The sequence below is a fragment of the Spermophilus citellus genome (assembly GCF_964194105.1).
Source record: "Spermophilus citellus genome assembly, chromosome: 1".
NCBI lineage: Eukaryota > Metazoa > Chordata > Mammalia > Rodentia > Sciuridae > Spermophilus > Spermophilus citellus.
The window spans coordinates 27,157,957-27,177,920 of record NC_138182.1 but is presented as its reverse complement, the minus strand read 5'-3'; the positions used below and the strand labels follow the sequence as shown (position 1 = coordinate 27,177,920).

General features: G+C 36.0%; 1 protein-coding gene across 4 annotated transcripts in view; it reads right to left on the bottom strand.

Moving 5' to 3' along the window:
• Positions 1–2,083: 2,083 nt before the first annotated feature.
• Positions 2,084–19,964, bottom strand: part of USPL1 (ubiquitin specific peptidase like 1) — a 38,345-nt gene continuing 20,464 nt past the window's right edge. For 3 of the 4 annotated variants that reach the window (XM_081280186.1, XM_081280187.1, XM_081280189.1), the window contains 5 exons: positions 17,025–17,154; positions 16,260–16,325; positions 13,572–13,697; positions 6,337–6,494; positions 2,084–4,157 (listed from right to left, as the gene is read on the bottom strand). In XM_081280186.1, coding sequence (XP_081136312.1) covers positions 2,275–4,157; positions 6,337–6,494; positions 13,572–13,697; positions 16,260–16,325; positions 17,025–17,154 — 2,363 coding nt within the window. In that variant the 3' untranslated portion in view covers positions 2,084–2,274. The remainder of the gene's footprint in view (positions 4,158–6,336; positions 6,495–13,571; positions 13,698–16,259; positions 16,326–17,024; positions 17,155–19,964) is intronic. The other variant, XM_081280188.1, reaches the window with a different exon arrangement.

The following is a 19,964-nucleotide window of genomic DNA, read 5'->3' as shown; positions in this document are numbered from 1 at the left end:
CAAACCTCCCAAGTCCACCCAGTCTAAAATAGTTCTCCAACTCATGCACTTTTCTTCTCCATAGTATTCAGTGCCGCTGACTGCCAATCCTAATTATTTGTAAATTCCATATTTGTGAATTCACCTACTCGCTAAAATTTGCAACCCTAAAATCAGTACTTGTGGTGCTTCCCATGGTCACTTGACATGTTCAGCTGCTGAATGCACACATTCCCAGCTCAAGTTCAACACTGTGCCTTTGTTTTTCAGCTTTCATACTGTAACCAAGTAATTTTGAGGTCTACTTAGTGCCCTGGTTTTCACATTTTTGTGACTTCCCTGTTTGAAATGGCCCCTAGCACAATGCTGAAGCGCTGTCTAGTATTCCCAAGCATAAGGCAGCTGTGATATGCTTGACAGAAAATCCATGTTAGGTAACTTTGTTCAGCCTTAATTTACAGTGCCATTGGTCATGAGCACCATGTACTAAAATTAAATAAGGTTATCTGTGAACAGAAACATACAAAAAACATGATCACTGATTGGCTAAAAAGAACATGACCAGAGGGTCAGGAATTTAACCCTGTACTTCCCCTAGGAACATAGTATCTAAGACATGACCTTACTACAAATTTACAACCTTGTATGGCACTCACCAGTAATCTGAAAATATATAAAGTGGGTAATACAAGTGAAAGATGAATGAGCAATTCCTGAAACTCAACTGACCAATAGTTACAGAAAATATTCAACCTCAGTAGTAATCAAGGAAATGTAAACAAAACAGCCAGGGTTGCCCCCTTTAAGCAATTATTAAGACTTTTTAAATGTGGATACCTTTTGACCAAGAAACAAAACTCGGATCTGTGCAAAAATTTATCAGCAATAGTAACTGATGTGGCAAAATTAACAGCACCAAAACAGTAGAGATCACCTCAGAATCTAAAAAGGATGAGCATATCCACCCAATGTAATATGTAGTTATTAAAAAGGTTGTTCAAAACTATGTGATATGGAAAAATGTCCATTATACAAACAAGTCTGATAGGATTTGGGGGGATATGGGGGATTGATCCCAAGGTCCTGTACATGTGAGTCAAGCAGTCTACCATGGAGCTACATCCCCAGCCCGTGGGATCTAATTTTTATTGTTTATGTGCATAAAAATATGAAAATTTGGTTATTAGCACTAGATATTAAAATGACCTAGTTTTTCCTTATGAAAAATATGCATTACTTTTATAATCAGAAAAAAAAAAGAGAAAGCTTAGAGAGTAAATTTGGCAAATCAATTACCAAGTTCTGAGTCTCTGGCAAAGTCCTGCCACCCCTAAACTGTGTGCCACTTTCAACCTGAGTTCAACTCCAATCACTACAGCAGGAACACTGTGCAGGCATTCAAACTTTTAAACGAAACCTGATAAGTGAAACCTGGAGAGAGAAGCTCAACACTTCTAACCCCTGTGATAACCACTCAATCCCTGCCCTACAAAACTCATTGACTATGTACTATTTTCTGTAAAATGTGACACAAGTTGTCTCACTCACAGGAATGGTGAATTTTAATGAAATAACACTTCGTATATTATAGAATCCAACATATAGCAAGCCTCATAATTATTGGTTATTACTCTCCCCCCAAACAGAACTGTTAGCTGGTGTCCCACTCTGGTTACAGAAATAAATGTATTGGGAATAAAGATGGTATATTTACAATAACGTGTAAACATTTCACACATCACAAATAAAGACTACCTCTGCCCTGTTACAGGTCATTTACTGATCACATAACATTACTCACAGTTCTAGTCAGGTTTCCTGCCATCCATTGTGAGGAGAGGCAGAAGAGATGAGTAGCATTGAGGCAGTCATGTTCTCTTCCTCTAAGAGACAGGCACAGGCCCTTCCGAGGAACCTCATTCACTCCACATGACAGCTTCAGTCTGTATGAGCAGTATTTATACTGAATCTAACCAAAACTTAAAATCTAGAAATTTAATGCACCCAACTGTATAAATCTTCAGGAACTAAACAATACTTTTCATCTTTAATGTTCTGAAATCCTCATTCTCCCACAAGTACAAAATGAAACCAACAACAAAAACACATTTCCTGATCATTTTTATTTGTAAAACTGATTCTATGACTCATGGGCAGAATCAAAGGTAAAACCTTCATCAGCTTACATTTTATTCAAGATTATAACACAAGGTCAGTGTATAAACACTACCTGAAAATACAGTTATGTATTTCTAAGAGCAATAAATATTACACTAAAGAGTTAACAAGCATTCATCAATTCTCAAACAGATATTCATCAAAATGAGGTAAGTCTAATGTGTCATTTGCTAAAGAATTTAATGCTGAAGTGGAAAAAAATTCATCGAAAATATCAGTCTTCATGGGGCTCTCCAAGTTTGAGGTTCTTAGGGAGGCATTATTCATTAGTGAGTCTGGATGAACTTCACATTGATTTCCCTTGGTGGGGCTGCAATAATTATGGTCCTGTTTCAGATGTTTGTTCTGGGGAACATCATTTAATTCACTGGGTACTGGGAAAGGGTTATCTCCCATTTCCAAATATCTGAAGTCAGTTTCCCCATTTTCTGAGATCTCTGTTGAAATAGTTGTAGGGGACAATAATTCTGCTAAAATTTCTTCATGAGTTTGACCACTATAGGAGGAAACAGGAATAGTGGTACATCCAGATTTATTATCTGCAATATCAATTTGATACTGTAGTTCACTTAACAAGTCTTCTATTGATTCACAGTCATTTGGAGACCCACAATGGGGCACGGGTTCTAAATTTTCACTTGGAAGTGTTTCACTTTGAAGGGAAGATGTAAGAGCAGCTAATTTCCTCTTTTTTGCCTTTAGCTTTTTAAGAAGTTTGAGACGAAGTTTATGAATCTGACCTTCAACTGAGTCTCCATGGTTTGCTGAAGAAACACCATTTTCATTTCTGTGAGAATCATGGCTGAGGTGAACTCCCTGGGAGGCACTTTCACACTTCTTCGGAAGTTCTGAAGTGCTGTTCCCACCAGTGTGCGGATGAACAGCTGTGGTACCTGATGGCAGAGGACCTGGTGGAGGACTGCAGACTGGAGGAGACTTATCTGCACTCTTTCGAGCTTTCTTAGATAACCGGTTAGCTTTTTGGTTTAGACCTTTAGTTTTAAATCCACCAAAATTATTTGCCCCTTTAACTGACGGCTGCAAATCAGTTACAGTGTTTCTATTATGAGCTGAAACACAAGGTGGCATAAAAGAAGCACCTCTGCTTAACAGGCCTTTAACCCAACTTCCCACAAATGGTTTCCTCTGATTTTCTTTTGGAGGCTGATTCTGTGATGACTTGGCTATTACGGTTTGAGAATCTGCTGCAGTGTTTTTCTTCAAATTAGATACCTGAGATGTAGCAAGTTGTTCCGGTTTTAATTTCTCAATTTTTGGTGGAAGAAACTGTTTTAACTCAGTCTCCTTCTCAATTTCTACTGACTTCATTCCCTGTACATGACTAGTAGAATGAATACTGTTCATAGATGTGGTAATTGACGTATCTCCTGAATTTGGCTGCACTGACTGTGTGTTCACATTTACAACTTGTGATGGAAAGCTTAAATCCACAAATTGGGCTTGGGTAAGCTTTTCTTTACGTGGACTAGATGCTGAAGAAGCCTTTAGTGATTCTTGAGATGGTAAAGTATTTGCTTTGCCAAGCCCTATATTTTCTGTCACAGATTTGTTTTCTGATGGGAGAACTTTGGAGTTAATGGGGAAATCTGGGGCAGTTTTCTGGATAGTTCCTTTAAGTGTCAAAGGTAAAATAATACCGTCAATCAAAGTTTTTTCATCCCGATTTTCATGAGCTATAGCTCTGTCCTGTGGAATAGCATGAGAAACAACTGATGATACATGTGTAGGGTGAGTCGCTGAGGACGTTTCTGCTGAGGCAGCCTCACCCACAGAACACCATGCTGGAGATGCTGGTTTCTTTTCACCAAAAGTGTGCTTGTCATTAGTCTTCGGAAGGCGAAGGTGGGTAGCTTCCTTATCTGTCACATGGGATGATTTTCTTTCCCAAATAACAATATGTATCTCTGAAGCAGGAACTTCAAATTTCTCATGCCTTTCAGCACACGGACCTTTTAAGTCATCACACTCTAGCCAACTTCCTGTGGAATGGGAAAGAAAGCCAGCCATTAGACAGTCACAAACCACTAGCCTAGGCTGACTTTCTTCTGGCCTTTTAAACTGCTATTATCACTGAATATCCATCCACTAAAGGAGATCACTCTAAAACAATGCCTTATCCTTGTTACCAGTCTTCTCTGTCAAATTTTTAAGTCCTTATTTGGATGACAAAAGTTACTAATATAAGCAGAAAACTGAAAACCTCAGATAGTTTTCTGGAATAGTTCACTCTTTCCTAAAAACTAAAAATAAACAAAAAAATAAATAAAATCAAGACAGCTTTATATTTAACTTGGGGGCTTAGAATATAGTATTGCCTAATTTACCCAAGAAAATCAGAACATAGCATAAGTTATTTCAGATATATGAATTTTCAAATTAATAAAGTTTATTACCTCCAGTAAAAAAACACAGAAAGTGCACTGTTTCCTTTCCCTGTTCTTTAAACACATGCATTTATCATTTTTGCAACAAAAATTTCAAATTATGAGGAAAAGGGAAAGTTAAGAAAGCATAAAAGAGATCTTTCAGCAACTACCACTTTAGGCCAATTTAGTTGCTAATACACTGGCCAATTTCTAAGATATATCATTTAGTAACTACAAAATGTCATTAGACATTTGTGACTACAAATGTCTATGACCAACAAGGTCTAAGATCCAACATATTAAAAAAATTCTCCAAAGAGAAGAATTAAACACAAGATTAAAATGCTTATTAAAATATAATATCTGATACAAAGTAAAATGAGTGACAAGTCACAGAACGGAAATATGAATTCTCTGATTTACCAAAAAGAAAGCAAAATATACTCAGATCTGCTAACCTCTCAAATAAACAAAAACAAAATCATTCACCTAAATATGTGGTTTATGTAGATATACACTTATAAACTACCTGAATACTTTTTATTCTCTACCAATTAAAACTTTGAGACTCTTCAGCTTGCCTACATCAATGATTTTCTACCATATGCATACCAAAATTACCTGGGGAACTTTTTTAGTATACGTGTTGCCAAAGCAAGCACTCACCTGGGGAACTTTTAAAACAATACTGACATTTGGGTCCAATGCCCAAGACTCATTTGTTGATATGGGGTATAGCATGGCAATTTTTATAAGTTAACCAAATGATTCTTATATGTCACCAGAGTTGGAAACCACACTGTACCAAAAGTGGATTTCTCATTTCCTGGAATACACCAAAAGTTACAATACTTCTATCCAAAGCCTGATGCAGGGTAAAACTTCAAGGTAATAATTACACGTATAATGTGAGTTTTAGTTTGCAAAGTGCTTTTGTTATACAATTTTGCATCATCCTTCCAAACCACCTCCAAGAAAAATATCAAATAAGAAAATTGCCCAAACAATAGAAAACAGCTATAACAAAGTAATTCCTCACTGAGGGCCTGAAAACACTTTACTGGGATTGAATTATCTTGTTTTAAGACAAAAGTGAACATTTTGAGGAAAACACACCTAGCAGTAAAACACACTGAACAAATGGAAGGGGGTGAACTTCCAAAATTTGTGAACTGTATTTATTTGGTTTTCCATTGAGAAATTTAGTCATTTAAGTAAAGGCTTCACATTTTAGCTGTTGGCCAACTATGGACTTCAGATGGCTATTTCAGCAACAGAAGGGCTACACAGTATTATGTTTAATAGTTTTAGAAATAGACATTCACTTTTATTTTGTTTATACAAACAATTATAGCAAAATATAAGGAATATTTTTACCATTATTAAAAATCATATTAAGTATGATATACTTTCTTTTTAGAAGTACAAAGTATCTAAAAAGTTAAAATTCCCACCATTCATTTTTCTATATTAAACACAGATTACATGTAACACATGTAATTTAAAAAATAAAAGAATATTAAACAGAAAAAAAGCAAACTTCAAACCAACAATAGTATCCGATCTCTATGTAAGAAAGAAATAAGAATGTGCATCATATAGATATGTGAAAGAAGAGTTAGGAAGGACACTAAAACCAAACTTTTAACAGAAGGGAAAAAAAGGCAGAAAAATTAAAATCCAAGGGGAGAGAAAAAAAGTCAAAGCATAGGTTGCCTTTTAAAAAATAAATAAACCATCAGAGTTTAGTTTGCATGCCTACTATCATAAAAGAAAACATTTCAATACTTACCATCAGCATCTAAAATCCAAGTTATAAAATGATTCTTTGCTTGGTACTGAATTACGGATGTTGCTTGATAAAGACAGCCTTCAAAATGAAATGCATAGTGCTCCAAGTCATTCTGTGGTAAGCCTTCTACGAAGTGCAACATGAATATGGGAGATACTCTGTGGGGAAGAAGGCAAGAGAAGTCAAACAAATTTAATGCCATGTGTCTGCTTATGCAAGAGTCTAAAGTGAACTAGTCAGTTACACATAACACTTTCAAGGCTAACTAAACTGATTTTTCTTGAGCACCTCCAGATGTGTGCCTTAATTAGAAATGAAGAACTTGCTCTAAGAAGTATGTAACACTAAACCCTTTTCAGATTGCTATCACTGACAGTTGGAAGCCGTCATGCAATAAGAGCAACACGGACCATTAAACAAAAATTGCTCTGTGAGCAGCAATGTTGCTTTGGCTTAAAGAAAATCTCATGGTCGCTACTTTGTAAAATTCAAAGGAAAAAGTCCAGATCATTTAGAATTTTCTTTGGCATCAAGTGCCCAAATTATTTACTTTTGTTAGGTGAATAGGCAACACATGAAAATAAGGTAATTAAACCTAAGACAGTCAAATAAATGTTAATTTGGCCTATTTCTTTCTATCATCTCAGGAAGCAATCTATCAAATTACAATTTCTACTTAGAAAAAAGTTTAAATTTGACTTAAAACATACTGGTTAATTTATTGTAAACTTCAAGATATTCAAAACTTTCAAAAATACATTTTTGTTATACTGCAACATGTCAAACTAGAAAACAGAACCCACAGATGGGCCTCAAATAACTAAATCTAACAAAGCTATCAGGATTTAAGAAAAATGTTGAATATCCTTTTTCCTAATATTTAAGCAGCTGTCAAGACTTACTTAGCTTATCAAAATTTATTCAGCTGAAATGAACTTGAAGCAATGTCCAAAACGTAAGATTATTCATATTGACAAGGGATAATTTGCAAATTATTCCTTGTCAGTCATTTTGTTAAAGAATAATCAAGTCCTCAAAATTTAAGAACCTTAGAAATACAAAGTCCTGAAAACTGTAACACTGAACCCTTTCCCACTGTTTTTAAAATCATAACTATTTTCACTGAATCCAAGACATCAATGATTATAAAGTATACCACGCCATCAATTTTGGGTGGGGGGTGTGCAGGGGAACCAGGGATTGAACCCAGGGAGCGCTTAACCAATGAGCCACATCCCAGCCCTTTTATACTTTAATTTTGAGACAGGGTCTCACTAAGTTGCTTAGGGCCTCAATGAATTGCTGAGGCTGGCTTTGAACTTGCAATACTCCTGCCTCAGCCTCCAAAACTGCTAGGCATGCCATCAATTTTTAAACATACTTTTATTTCACATGTTAAAATATGAAGTATATGTCTTTGAACTAATACTTCACAGTAAAACTACAGATGTGTTCACAAAGCTACAAATGCAGGCTTGAAGCACCTGCCTCTTTTATTACTATTAAAAAATTTTAAAATTACTAATATTTGGTTCCCTTGGACTCATACAATATCTGTCAAAATACCTTCTGAGGCTAGTTACTATAGCAATCTCTTTATAATCCTAGACTAGGAAATCTCAGTTTCCTGCCTTTATGTGATTTACACATGGAAAACGTTTTAAGATAATGTATACATGATCATTTGCCAATTTTTATGCTTTTTATACATTTTAAGCATTCTAAACTACTCTTTTGTAAGTTGGTAAAAGTAAAAACTGCCAAGACCAGTATTCAAGAGGCCTTGGGTTCAATCCCCAATACAACACGAAAAATAAATTGTAGCTGGGTACAATGGTACACACCTGTAATCCCAGCAACAAAAGAAGCTGAGGCAGGAGGACTGCAATTTAAGGTCAGCATAAGCTACTCAGCAAGACCCTATTTCAAAATAAAAATTTTAAAACGGATGGGGATGTGGCTCTGGTAGAGTGCTTGCCTAGCATGCATGAGGTACTAGGTTCAATTGCCAGTACCACTTTAAAAAAAAAGACTAACCCCCTCTTAGTGAGCTTCCTTAGATAGAGTAGGTAAATTCCCCTAAAGTCAGCTTTGAGATCTAGAGTTCTACAAGGCAGAAATTTGATTTTCTTATGGGGGGGGGGAGATCAGAGTGATGAAACAAATTTTAAAACATCTTTTTATATACTATTCTCTCTGGAATTACTGCACCAAAGTTATCCAGGGCCTAACAGAGACTGCAATGATGCCAAGCAGAAATATTATTCTTTTTTTTTTTTTTTTTTTGGCAGTACTGGGAATTAAACCCAGGGATGCTTTACCACTCAGTTACATCCACAGTCCTTTCATTTTTTGAGATGGGGTCTTGCTAAGCTGCTGAGACTGGTCTTGAACTTGTGATCCTTCTGTCTCAGCCTCCTGCCACTGGGATTGCAAGCATGTGCCACCCCACCATGCTTGGTTAGAATCAGTTTTATTACCATTTCACCTGAACAGAGGCAAACCCCTCAGAATATCCTCCATATTACTTTCTCGTTCCTATTTTTTAGTTGTGGGGATCAAATGCAGGGCCTCACACATGCTAAGCATAGGATCTTTCACTGAGCTATACCCCCATGCCCTTCAAACTACTTTCTGTAACTATAAAACTGCGTAAACTCCAAATACCAAATCAATTACAATTTTCTTTGTATGTGTTCGTGTGTGTCTGTGTGTGGAGGTGGGTATACAGAGGATTGAACCCAGGGCCTTGTGCATGGGAGGCAAGCATTCTACCAGCTGAGCTATATCCCCAGCCCTTCCCTCTGTATTTTAACATGTCTGAGACTGGGATGCATCTTATCATTGATGGCACAGCTAAACAGGCAGCACTTCTTTCTTAATGGCATTTGAAAAGATGGTACAATTTATTGGAATCAATCAAGTAATATGCTTCCTCCTCCTCCTCCTCTTATTCATTTTTCTCAGTGGGTTTCCTAAAAGTCACTGTATTCTCCTACACACAACTCCAGTTTGTTTTACATTTCCAGCCTCTCAGGTGAGGGCAGAACTCTGCCTCCATGTTTTGTTCTCAAGCTTCTTCCTACACTCAATGTTAGAGCATCAGTTAGAGATGATGCTCAGAGTTGTAGAGTACAAGTTAAGGTTCTGCCTGAACCATGAAAAAACTGGATGGCATGGATTAACAGAACTGGAATCAAAAGTCAACAAGAAATTTCAAGCTAAGACACATTTGCCTTCACCTAACATGGGGCCGATTTCCTCTTCTTATAAGGACCTTTTTTTCTTTTAAGAAAAAAAGCACAAAAGGATTGTGTTAACCACTGTACCCAAAGACAGCAAGGGAAATGCAAATCTCCATTACGCAGAGAGCAGCCACATCTTGCACTAATGGCCTGGAGTAAAAGTTTTTTATTTATTTTCAACCCAACTAATGAAGTAATTCATATTTTATAAAATGCAAATCTAAGCTGGGTGTCGTGGTACATGCCTATAGAGCCAGTTTTTCAGGAGGCAGGAGAATCACTTGAGTATGAGCACATGAGTTCGAGACCAGCCTAGGAATATAGCAAGACCCCCATTTAAAAAAAAAAAGTTAAAAAATACCAATTAAAAATGTGCATATATGTATATCTGAACTGTAATAATGTAGGCTTTAGGTAATATATATGTATATATATAAAATATATATACATATATATAATTTCTCATTACATTTTAGGTCTACTATATTATTTCAACTATTTTAGAATCTGATAAAAAATATTAATAAAGTCAGTTGCAATTCAAATAATTAGAACAAGATCATATTCACTGTACTAAGTAAATACATCTTCAGAAAAATTTAACTGGGTTGGGCACAGAGGTGCACATGTAAAGTCCTAGCAATCTGAGAAGCTCAGGAAGGATTGCAAATTTGAGGTGGGCCTTGACAACTTAGTGAGACCCTTAGCAACTTATCTCAAAATAAAAAACAAAAACAACTGGGGATGTAGCTCAGTGGTAAAGTGCCCCTGAGTCCAATTCCCAGCACAAAAAAAAAAAAAAAAAAGAGAGAGAGAGAGAGAAAAAAAAAATCTGCTAAACAAAGTTTATAAACTGTTCTTTGGAGTTAATCAAGGATCTTACAAATTAATAAATAAACACTTTCTTTCAAACAATGAAGACTTTAGAAAATCTATTTTCTATATTCCATTCAAAATTTTGTAGGGGAACCTGCAGTTACTTATAAAAAGAAATGTTAAATCATTTTATTAGACCTGAATAAGTTCAGTAAGCACAGAACAGAAATATCTTACTTCTCTTCCTACCACTCCACCAATCTTGACAAATAGTTGCTAAAAACAAACAAAACCATTAAGACTGAAGTTCATGTAAATAAGTTTTTAAAATGCCAACCAAGGAGAACTAGACTCTTAAAGGAAATTCATTTCAAAAGCTTGAGAAATAAAATGAAATCTGATTCTAAGATCTTGGTGGTTCCATGTCAGTGTGCTCTGAATATAATTCTAAATAATTTACTTAGAAAAAAATAGCAGATGTGGATCAGACAGACATTATTCACCTGATTTATCAATGGATTCTTTTCCTAATGGAGACATCACATTACAGATGTAGATTATCTAAGATAAGATATTTGGGGAATTTACAAGACTATTAGTCTTTGGAATGCTGTATGATTAAATTACTCACAGTATCGTGATGGACTTAATTATTTTTAAGTTACCTCTAACAACTATGTTAAATTTGTTTCTAAATTCCATTAGACACCAACAAACCGAGTTATACAAAGTAAAAATGCTACAAAGGTTTTGTATAAAGATCTTGTCATTTATAATTTAAGTGAAATTTTACATGTGTTCGATTTACTTTTGAAGAATACAGGAAATGTCCACATTACAAATTTTGCTTATAAATCAGCTCAGTGGAACTCAAAAAAAAAAAACACATTTTACACTGGAATACGTTTTTACCTAAAGGATATCTTTCCAGATCAGAACATGAATGTTTAAGTAAAGCAATTTATGTATATAATTAAAAAGTGTACGTTGCAAAGTAACCAATTAACAGATTAAACAAAGAACAGAATGAGTCTATCCTCAATCCTGAGGCTTAAGAAAAAGTAGATATAAATGTTAGGAAAAAACTATATACACCAAGATGCCTTAAGCAGCCCAGTAAACCAATGCAGGACGCAGACAGTCATGCTCTGCTGCCTTTCTACCCATCTTATCATCCAACGAAAGGGTTTACATAGAGGATCCCTCAACACTTAGATCTCAAAACTTGGCCACCAGAAAGGCAAAATAGGTTACTGACTTCTGGTTGAAGACAGCTCCTTGTTTCCTTGTTTTGCGTCCCACTCAGAAGCTTTCAAATGACAGCAAAGGACAAAAACCGGTAATAATCCAAAAGGGCAAAAGAAGAGAAAGGGCACTGAACAAACAAGCCAATAAATATTCAGGGGACAGCATACAGAGAAATGGCCTCTTATATAGCAGAATGGGTAAAGTGATGACACAGCACTACAGAGCAGGCATGCTGATGAGAAGAGCTTATCCGTCCCACTCAACTCCCAATCGATATCCACAGGCAACAGATACTGTGGAATATGGAGACGAGGCCTAGGCTAAAAACTGGAACAGGGAGTAAAAAAAACAGAAGTATAAAGAGCATTCCTATGCACAAGGCCTGGAGAGAGCCAGTACAGTCTGGAGCAAAGAATGGAAGGCAGCAGGAGAGAGGCTTCCAGGAGGGAAAAAAGGGAAAGATTCAAAAATTTTAAAGTATTGAGTGCTGGAAATTTATTATTTGAAGTATTTGGGGAGGGAGACCCACTATATGATAAAGTAAATGAAAACGTTGAATAAAGAATTATAAGAGAAATAAAATATAACCATGTATATTGCTTGGCTGGAGAGGGAATAATATATATGTATTAGTAATAATGCAACAGCGAATACTGGTTTAACCAAATACAAACACTTGGAGGAACCAAGAAAGGCAAAACAGAGAGATAGGGCCCAGGTGCTGATGCAGGAACTCTTGCTCTCAACTACTTAAAAGGTGAACAGGCCTCGCTGCAGCAGAAGCAGCCATCATTTTCAAATGTCTAAGTAAGTATCATCTTAATTTGAAGATCTGAAGCAGAAACTGAGAGACGGAGTGAGGAAGGGGATTTCCCTGTTTGCCTTCTAAGCCTTTTGGTACTATTAATTGAGAACTGATTGATTTGAACAATTTAGGAACAATTCTGAGGAGTTTCTGGTAGATTCAAGAGCATCAAAGGTTATTGATTTTCTTTTTTCTTTTTTGGTGTGGGGACGGGAGGTACCAGGGATTGAACTCGGGAGGCACTCAACCACTGAGCCATATTCCTAGCCCTTTTTATATTTTATCTCAAGACAGGGTCTTGCTAAGTTGCGTAGGGCCTTGGTAAATTGCTGTGGCTGGCTTTTGAGCTTGTGATACTCCTCTGCCTCAGCCTCCCAAGCCATTGGGATTCCAGGTGTGCATCACCGTGCCTGGCACTGATTCTTTATTAATATACAGTTACTGTGAAAATGAAGGCTAAAGAGGATGTGTACATTGTGTGAGCAGATTAACAAAGAGAGACACTGCCTAAAATGAAACTAACCTCTGAGCTTAAAGAGTGATTCTGGTAACATAGGAAAAGAGAATTCTGACCAACTTTCCTGCTCAGGACAAATTGAAAAATTGGCACAATATAATAAAGGCACATCTGCTAAGGGGCAGATGAAATAATAATAATAATAAAAAACTTACATGATGATGAAGAATTAGCAGGCCAAGATAGAAATTTAAACAGATGAGCCTGTGGCTTACCTTTGAAACATCTTGGTTCTTGAAATTATATTTTAAAATTCCCAGAATTCTAGTGACTTAAGAAAATTAGCAGGAGAAAAAAAACTAATGTTCAATATCCATAAAGGGAGAAAAAAGGCAAAGAGAAGGAAAGAAACTAGGTGAGCGGGGTCAATCACCCTAAGCCAGCAGTACATGGTATTTCACAGCTGCTTATACCCATTAAACAGCTGGTCCAGGTGAAATACCAGTGTTCCTATAAAGACAGGCATTTGGCAATTCATAAAGATCTATTAACTCAAACTTCTGAGAGACAGGTTTAGTTGCCATTTTGCACTCTACACACACACACAAAAAATGCATATCTACTTTCATCTTATTTTTTAAATGATGAGGTAATTTTAACTCACTTTTCCAATACCATTTTTCTTATTTGTGATTTACTGTTGCAAGCATTACATGGGCCAAAATGGGCAGCATTAAGTGGGTGCCACTCAGAGATGACATTTGTAAAGGTGACCAAACTCTTCATACACCTATGAAAAAAAAAAGACAAATTCATTTATGTTAAATTCATTTACATTAATCTACACCAATGTCTAAAATACCTTCATTTGTTTAGTCATACTTTCTTGTTTTCCTGAATCATGTATTAGTGTGGTAATTTTCCTCCCTATTCTTTGTTGTAAGGCATCGAGAATGTTTAGCATCATCCTGGCTTTCTATTCCCCAGATGTCAGTGTAGCCCCCAGCTACAGCAGCCAATGTCTCCAGAAACTGCTAAATGCCCTACTGGTGGGTGGGCAACAGAGCCCCTTATTGAAAAACCACCATTCTTTGGCTGTCGAATATAAAGAACTCGCTGCTTATTAAACTCAATCTAGCTATATGTTACTGACAACCCAAAATGAAAAAGGGTATCTTCTTTCTTTGTGTGTGTGTGTGTGTGTGTGTTTTACTGGAGATCGAACTCAAGGACACTCTCCCACCAAGCAATATTCCCAACCCATTTTTAAATTTTTTTTTTTATTTTGTGGAGACAGTCTGGCTAAATTGCTGAGGCTAGCCTCAAACTTGTGACCCTCCTGCCTCAGCCTCCTGAGTAGCTTACACCACCAAGACCAGCTTGTATCCACTTTAATAAGCATTTTTAATTTTTAAAAAAAAGTTACTTATTAGCAAAAAGCAATGGCTGTTAACAAAAGATAAATTCTCAGAGAAACTAATATTTTAAATGCAAAGCAACAGAGAAGTATTAACAAATACAACAACCATGTTCTGCTAAATTCTTCACTCTCAAAGGTACTGTTTAAGCAAAGCCTCCTGTTTTTTTTTTTTTTTCCTTTTGGTAATGGGAATTGAACAGAGGGGCACTTAACCACTGAGCTACACCCCCAGCCTCTTTTGTATTTTATCTACAGATAGGGTCTCCCTGAGTTGCTTAGGGCCTTGCTAGCTGCTGAGGCTGGGTTTGAACTCGTAATCCTCCTACCTCAGCCTCTGAGCCACTGGGATCAGAGGCATGCACTACTGTGCCTGGCCAAAGGCTCCTATTTTTAACTTGTAAAAGACAGTTTGTCTAAACAAATAAGTGTTAATGCTTGCCACGACAGCTGCCATTTCTGAGCACGCACTATGTGCAAGGCAAGGCACATTACTACATAGTTTTCTTCCAAACAACTCTTTAAGCAGTCAATGCTGCCCTTACCCCATTTTACAGAGGATGAAAACTGCAATTCAGAGGGTATTGATAAACTGAGTCTGGAGTTCCAAATCCAGGCAGTCAGCAGATGACTGCAAAGGCCGGTTTTTTAACTGTGTTTTTCTAAACCAAAGCCCTTAACTAACACAAAAACCAGCAGCACAAAATGAATGGATCACAGTCTTCCTTCAGCTTACATGAAAGTAAGTTCTAACTGTAAAACATTTAATGAATCGTTACTTGACTTTAGTTTTTCTATTATACTTGCTTTCACTTTTAGAGATTATTTTTAAAACAAACTGCAAAGTGTCTGGTGGATTCTTCCTATGAAGTTCTTGAGCTCAGTTAGGATGTATGCAAAGATATCATAAAAGTTGCAAAAAGAGCCAACTAACTGACCCTTTCTTATGTGTATATATATCATCTCTAACTAGTAATCTGAATTTAGCCAGGATAGAAATTATTTCTAGTGGCTAGGTGAGTTCCTAGCACACAGAACATAATGAAAAACTGTCAAAATATTATGAAGATGCACATTCTAGGAAAGCTATGATTAAGCTGATTCTAATCGTTAAAATTGTTTATATATTATTTTTAACCTAGGGAGTGATTACAGGAGCTTACTCCAGTAAGCAAAAAAAATCTTTACAGGTCAGAAAGGCCTGAGTGTGACTCCTAGTTATGTCTCTTTACTAGTGTGTCCCTTTGGGTACCACCTAACTTGTTTCAGGCTTGAATGTCTATAACTGTCAAAGAAGATGCTATGATCTTAATCTCAGAGTTTCTGTGAGAAAACCAGATGGTTTATACAATTCAATGCCAAAAAACTTGGAAACTGGTATTTGCCTTCATCAGTACTTGCTTATACAAAATTATTCAAGTCCTAATATGAATAACACATTAATTTTCACCCTGTTCTAGTTTTTAGCTCACTGTTTTTTTTTTTTTTTTAAATAAAGACTTTCTGTTGCCTGTCCTCTCCAGAGCATTCTCTCAGCCATAGATCTCTTGGATTGCTCCTTAAATGCCTACAGAGAGCCTCATGTTTAAATAAATGAATATCTAAGCAATATTCTACTCCCACATCTTTATTTATTTAATAACTTACTAGTGAGTTAAAGAAAAGAGGAAAAGAATTTATCTCTACTGTAATAATCCGAATACATGACCAACAGGACCAGTTTGGTATTCTTTTAAATTTCCAGCCTGCAATACTTTATCCAGGTATCAATGAAGCAAGAGTATCATGTCAAATGAACACCCACCCTGACTCTTCTCCTTGTGTGGCAAGTATATGACAGCAGAAGAAATCTGCAACTTTTTTCTTCTCCATGCTTCCTCCCAAGTGCCAATCTTAGGGCCCAGAATGTCACTCACTAAGGCTCCTAATTCTCACCTAGAGGACTCAGGGATGCAGAAAGTATGGCTGAGACAGTTCAGGTGCAGGAGGACTCTCATAGGACTAAGAGAAGGAACAGGGAAGTGTAGGTTATCTGTAAGATGCTGCCAGACTCTAAGAGCCTGAGATCTGTTTATATGATTAAAAGACTAAAGTTAATGAACAAAAAAATGCCCTAGCTTCCAACAGAGGAGTAAAGAAAACACAGTTTCAAAGAATTCTGAGTGGTATTCTTAGCTGGGAATCTGAAGTGCGTCTCAGTTTTCCCCATGTCCTTCTAAATAAATTCTTGAGAAAACTCCTATTAGCTGGGCACAGTGGCGCATGCCTGGAATCCCAGTGACTCAGGAGAGGAGGAAGGATCACTAGTTCGAGGCCAGCCTCAGGAACTTAGCAAGACCTTCAGCAACTTAGTTAGAACTGTCTCAAAATAAAATAAAAACTGGGGATATATAGTTCAGTGGTAAAGCGCCCCTCTACTATATAAAAAGAAAAAAGAAAAAGCCTATTAGTAATCTCTCAAATCATAAATTTTTAACCCTTCCAGTTTAAAGCAGCAAGCAAACTGCAGTTTCTTGCTAAAACATGTCCTTTTAACCTTAGTAGTAGAGAGAGACCTTAACATGTGGTGGGAAATTTTGTCAAGGGTAGAACTATAGAGAGCAAGTGCTGGTTTAGGGGCCAAAGTTTTATTCAAATTATATTACTCAGAACCATTTCAATAGAATTAATTCATTTAAGGAAAAAAAAAAAAAAACTAACCTGTTTTGATACCGGTGCCCACACTGTGAACATTCAAAGTCCCAAGAAAAAGAATATGTGAAGAGCTTTTCAATGTGGGGTTCTATTTTTAAGAGCAAGGGAAATGCGAACACAGGGCTTTCCATATCACCTTTCAAGAAAAATTAAAAAATATATATATTACTCTTACTTTAAAACTGCAAAAAGCAAACTCAAATAATGAACTGTTATCTTTTCTCACTGCATTTATAGTATGAATATACATGTATACAGTCTGATAGTTGGAGGGGAGTTTTAAAACCATTTTTTTTTTTCTAAAAAATGCCAGCACAAATTTAATTATCACCTCAGTTGCTTCTGTTTTTCTTGGTGGTAACATTTATGAAAACTTGAGACAAAAACAAAAGATCCATACTGTCTTCTCACATCTTTCTATTATTTCTCATGAAAAAAACAATTAAAATGTAACTGGTGAAGATAGTACAGAATAATATATGAATCTGACAAAAATCACTAAAACACCATTACTATTCTGACCCTCTTTTTCTACATAAGAGGACCCACACACAAGGGCTAAAGGATGAGACTCAATCCTTCCTACTCTTCATTTACCATTCTTTCCAATCTTTTATTCAAGTCCTTTCCTTAAACTCCAGTAACTTTAAGATCTGAATTTTGTTGTCATTAAGACAAAAACTAGGGGCTGGGGCTGCACCTCAGTGGCAGAGTGCTTGTCTAGCTGTGGGTTTGATCCTCAGCACCACATAAAAATAAATAAAGGCATTCTGTCCATCTACAAAAATAAAAATAAAAAGTAAAAAGACAAAAACTAGTCAATGCTAGCTTCCAGCTTTGAGATCAGCAAGTCAGTTAACAGGAAGACTCACACTGTTCTCACATTCACGAACCAATTGTTTTCCTTCCTCAGGGAGCTTAGATGGCCCTCCCTCCCTCCCTCCCTCCCCAAAAGAGCTCTCTTTCACCATCTAGTTCTCCCCCAAGCCTGCGACTATAGCTGTCTAGAACATGGCCAGGAACAGTCACCTTGGCAGGACCACAAGGCAGAGGGTTAAGTGCTATTACATGAGCATGTTCTATAAATATCAGTAGGTACAAAAGCTATTTTAATAGTCACCTCACCTTTGTAATAGTTCCACTGCTATTTTTGTACAAAAACATATAAAATCAACACAAAATATTTTTATAAGTAGAAATACAAATAAATCTCCTAGAAATGAAAAATGTAACACCTTGAGAAATGCAAACTTGAGAACAGTAAAAGTCTGTAAAAAGTTATCAGGCTTTAAATGCTTACCTTATCAAAACTAAGTATTACTGAAAAAGCAAACCATTTATACTTCATGACAACATAAAATCCTCAAATTTAAAATAAAATTTTCAGAAAGGTAGCAGAATACAACAATTACTAATAGGGCATTATGTAAAATTGTGGATGTGTAACCGATGTGATTCTGCAATCTGCATTTGGGGTAAAATTGGGAGTTCATAACCCACTTCAATCTAATGTATGAAATATGATATGTCAAGAGCTTTGTAATGTTGTGAACAACCAATAAAAAAATAAATAAAATAAAATTTTCAGTGAATCAAAACATCATAAAAGAGCTCAAAACTGTTAATTAGTTACATGATGGCAGATCATTTGAGATAACTTAAATAGCCCCTAAGTTGATCTTTATTATTTTTCCTCAGATTACAAATTTTACTACAGAATATATAATACCAAAACCTCAGTTTAAATCTTATAACTTTCTGCCTAAATTAGTTAAGTGGTGTCTTTTTCTCTAGAATCAAACACCAGTTCCTCAACCCAACTCTTAACCTAGTTTGCATATGTCCCTAAAATACCTCCACTTGCCAAGATGCAAACCTTTCAATGACTCCTTCTGTACAGTTATTGGAGTTTTCTTGTTAATTGCTCATTGATAATAGCAGGCCACTTCCCCCCCCCCAAATCAGGGTTTATTTTGTTTATTTCTTAATAAACAAAAGTTCTAATATATCCTGGATATTACTTCTTTGTTCTATCCTTGCCCAAAAGTTTCAAAATTTAAGGGGTATTTACAAATTTTTTCCATCTTATTTGTAATTTTATAATTTTTCCCCACTATATATATATATATATATATATATATATATATATATATATATATATTTATATTTATATTTATTTATGTCCAAAGTTTTAGAACCCTGCTTTTTTACACTTTGGTCTTTAAATATGCTGAAGTTTCTTTCCAACTATGCTGTGAAGTAGAGACCCAATGGTCCTCCTGTATCAGGAATCAAAATTACTCTTTACATTGACATAAATAAGCAGAAACTATAACAATAGTAGCTTCTACTTTAAAAAAAAATTTTTAAGTGATGATGAAGAAATGGACACTGGAGGGGGAAAACACCAAATTAAAGAGTTATCTTTGTGCAGAGATAAGGAAGAACTGGGGAAGTGTACAAAGGGGACTACAGTTGTATTTGTAACATTATATTTCTTAAATTTCAGGGAGGGAAAGCAAAGAGAACAGTATACAATGTGTTCTTTTAAAACAACAATTAGGATGATAAAGGAGCTGATCTGGAAAAAGTTAACCAACATTCACGGTCAGTACAGATTCTACTTGTCTTTATTACTCTGAAATAAATGCTAATATTTGGAATGACAAGACACAGATGGCAAGATTTTAAAGTGCTCTCTGAAGCAGATTAGGTTTCATTAGTAAGGTTTTAAGTTTTAATGTAGCACCTACCACTACTGAGTAGGTAGAGTATAAATAAGAGAGGACTTTACCATTCTAGAAAAGCTACACCTGCTCAAGTTATCATGATTGCACACAATAATATTTAATTTTCTTTTCTTCATAGAAAACCCCCAAGGCCAAGGGGGCACAAGAGATGCAATTTGCTTCAAATACAATTATCAGTGATAAGAAGGGTGGTGAT